Here is a 2,858-nt window from a genome sequence, read left to right as displayed (position 1 = left end):
ATGAGAAAACTTAGGTTGTGGCAAAAGAGGCGATGTAGGGGCTGCTTTAATTGGTTATAGCAATGATGTTCTGATGAGATGAAAAAGAAGTTAGATATAAGGTATCATAATAACAATTAACACTTGGATAATTTATAGGATCGAGTTTCCAAATACTTTCTGAAACCTATAATTAATCCCTATTGCCTGTGGTACACGAATTCAAAAGTGAGATAATCCAAGAACATAAACAATTCGAATTACAAGCCTAATTCAAATTAAGAAACATATAATACCTTTGCTTTGATGTGTTTTGAGAGAGACCGAAAATGCAAAGAATCGAATTTTTGAGTATTAAGAGCGTAACCTTTACATGAAATATCCATCTTCATTTTATATAAGCAAATTGGTTAAAAGGAAAATAAAGATTCGTAGTTGGTTATCTTCCTTCTTGGTGCCAAAAAGTTGGTTAGGAAGGTGGTTATACACCAAAACTGGCGCCAAAGTGGTGATTACAATGGTATTCATAAGACATAACAAACTATTACATTATCATGATGTCATAACTGGTTTTGGTGGGAAATATAGTTTCAAACTCTTTCCTGTTATAGAAATCTGTTTAGGTTTTGGAGCATTACCTAACCATTGAAATCTGTTTAGGTTTCGAGGCATTGCCTAGCCATCAAAATCTGTTTAGGTTTCGAGGCACCACTCGACCACCGCCAGAGGTTCTGTATTCCTGAGTTCATATTTATCACTTTAAGTGTGCACCACACACTCCAATATCAGATAGTAAACCAAACTCTGTCTATCTGGATAGTAATTAAAATTACATTAAAATATGCTAATAACACTAGTTTACCAACAAAAGATTGACTTTTACTTCTAAATTAACATAATAACAATAATAATAATAGTAATAATAGTAACATAGAAAAAAAAATTGATATTTATCTCGAACAACATTGATTCAATACCTTTTATTATAAGAGATATATAATTATATACATATAGGTCGAACTTAGCATTTAAACAAAAGTACTAGAAACGGCGACAACCATACATTAATAACAAATAACATACACCAATAACCTAAAAAAGATACAATAAAAGACAAATGAACCACAATTTCATGACATTAATGCTTTTTCATATAGTAAGAATCACTAGAGGGAAATTCATCCTTTTAATTAAGTCTGTACAGCTGACTTTACTGTTTCAGATAGATCACCAGTCCCAATCATAGTCATCACTTGTTACACCAAAAATCACACCAATTGTCACAATAATAGCCTGAAACACAACACAAACCAAATGAAAATATTTAAAAAAAGAAAAAATATTGTGGGTGTTAGATTTAGCAATCTTGAATCTATTTGTAAAGATTGTGAAGAATATGAAATATGATGAGTGAAGGGGAAGAATGAAGATCTTACAGCAATTAAACATGCAATATATCCAGGTTTCTCACGATGATCATATCTGGCACACATTAGAATGAATGCTCCAATATACCAGGGGATTGCAGCCATGAAGAAACCAATAATGAACCTTCAAAATCAAAAACCCAAAATCAGATCAAACTGATATATATAAAAAAATTAACTTAAAATCAACTCCAAGATCATTTGATTTGTTTGAATTCAACAGGATTAAAGCTTACAATAACCACGCTATGCCAATACCACAGCATGGAAGGCGCCTCTGCCTTACAGGTCTTCCCTCAGCAACTGCATAACCTGGAAAACACCATAACAAAATGCACAAATTCAACATAAACCCTAATTGATAAAAAAACATAGAAATTGAGTAGTGCAATTCGTCGAATTTAACAGTCTGATCGTAAGATCATTCCACATTGACAGTTTCGCACGTTCTGTAGTTGATTTTGTCATGTACCAAACTAATTTGGAGAAATTACTGTGAAACAGATCGATTTTAAGATCGTTATTAAGTTGATCAATCTCAATTCTCAACATAAACACTATTTCGCCTATTTGATCCGAAGAGATCGAGTTATCATACCTGGAAAGGCCTGGTAACCATGGACGTAGTGGTTGACAGAAGGACCACCGGAGACGCCGGGAGGTGGAATTGGCTGCGGAAAACCGATGACAGGCGGCGGAGGAGGATAGTTTTGAACGCCTTGGAAAGTTCCATATTCATAAGGGGGTTGTTGCTGATCTTGATAGTAATCCTTACCTGGTTCACTCATGATTTTTTTTTGTGGAGATGATGTTTGAAGAAATTCTAGGGTTTTAGGAGGTTCCGATCAGATGATTCTCAAATTGGATCGATACTGAATATCTACGATACTATACGAACACAAATAATATAGTTCAGATAGTTCCAATCCTTCTTTTGCTAATTAAATGCCGACACGTGGACATATGAGTTTCTTTTTTTGTTATTTTTCTTTTTATTTGTAATTCATGTGAAAATAGTTCAAGATAGTGTCAACTTCATATGTTAATTGTACGAAATAGCAATCATTTCTTATTGCAAGTAGTGTTTTTTCTCAACCAATTTGTAGTGTTCATAGAAAAATGTTCATATTATCCCATAAAGATAAAGATGATCTCAACTCTATCCAATAGTTAAAGATTCAATGCACACCTTATGAGGTTTAAGAAAGATTAAGTGTAGTTGTAATATTTTGATTTTTTGGATATGTATCAAAAAACCCCTCTATGTAATCATAACTAATGTAGCTACCCATACTTCGTATGGATTGGTGTATTCTATTTACTTAATTTTAAAAAGTTAAAAATGTTCATTCATATTAAATATAAAAACAAAAGTAAATGCCTATACAAGAAATTTACAAAACTAACCAAAAAACTTCCATTCTATTATAAAAAGAAACCATGATTAGCAAA

The 2,858-nt window shown here is 32.5% G+C and overlaps 1 protein-coding gene across 1 annotated transcript; it reads right to left on the bottom strand.

Moving 5' to 3' along the window:
• Window positions 1-928: 928 nt before the first annotated feature.
• Window positions 929-2,297, bottom strand: LOC111914151 (60S ribosomal protein L18a-like protein). Its single transcript, XM_023909901.3, has 4 exons — window positions 2,005-2,297; window positions 1,643-1,718; window positions 1,416-1,530; window positions 929-1,272 (listed from the first exon to the last, which is right to left on the bottom strand). The coding sequence occupies exons 1-4, from the start codon at window positions 2,192-2,194 to the stop codon at window positions 1,207-1,209; spliced, it is 447 nt and encodes a 148-aa protein (XP_023765669.1). The 5' UTR covers window positions 2,195-2,297; the 3' UTR covers window positions 929-1,206.
• Window positions 2,298-2,858: the final 561 nt, after the last annotated feature.

The sequence above is a fragment of the Lactuca sativa genome, chromosome 7 (assembly GCF_002870075.4).
Source record: "Lactuca sativa cultivar Salinas chromosome 7, Lsat_Salinas_v11, whole genome shotgun sequence".
Taxonomy (NCBI): Eukaryota; Viridiplantae; Streptophyta; class Magnoliopsida; order Asterales; family Asteraceae; genus Lactuca; species Lactuca sativa.
Note: the sequence above shows the minus strand (reverse complement) of the source record. Positions and strands in the feature narration are given on the sequence as shown.

Coding starts and splice junctions, on each gene's coding strand:
- LOC111914151 (XM_023909901.3), bottom strand. CDS start 2,194: ATGAGTGAACCAGGTAAGGATTACTATCAAGATCAGCAACAACCCCCT. Junction 1,719..2,004: donor TGGTTACCAGGCCTTTCCAG/GTATGATAACTC, acceptor GGTGTTTTCCAG/GTTATGCAGTTGCTGAGGGA. Junction 1,531..1,642: donor ATTGGCATAGCGTGGTTATT/GTAAGCTTTAAT, acceptor TTGATTTTGAAG/GTTCATTATTGGTTTCTTCA.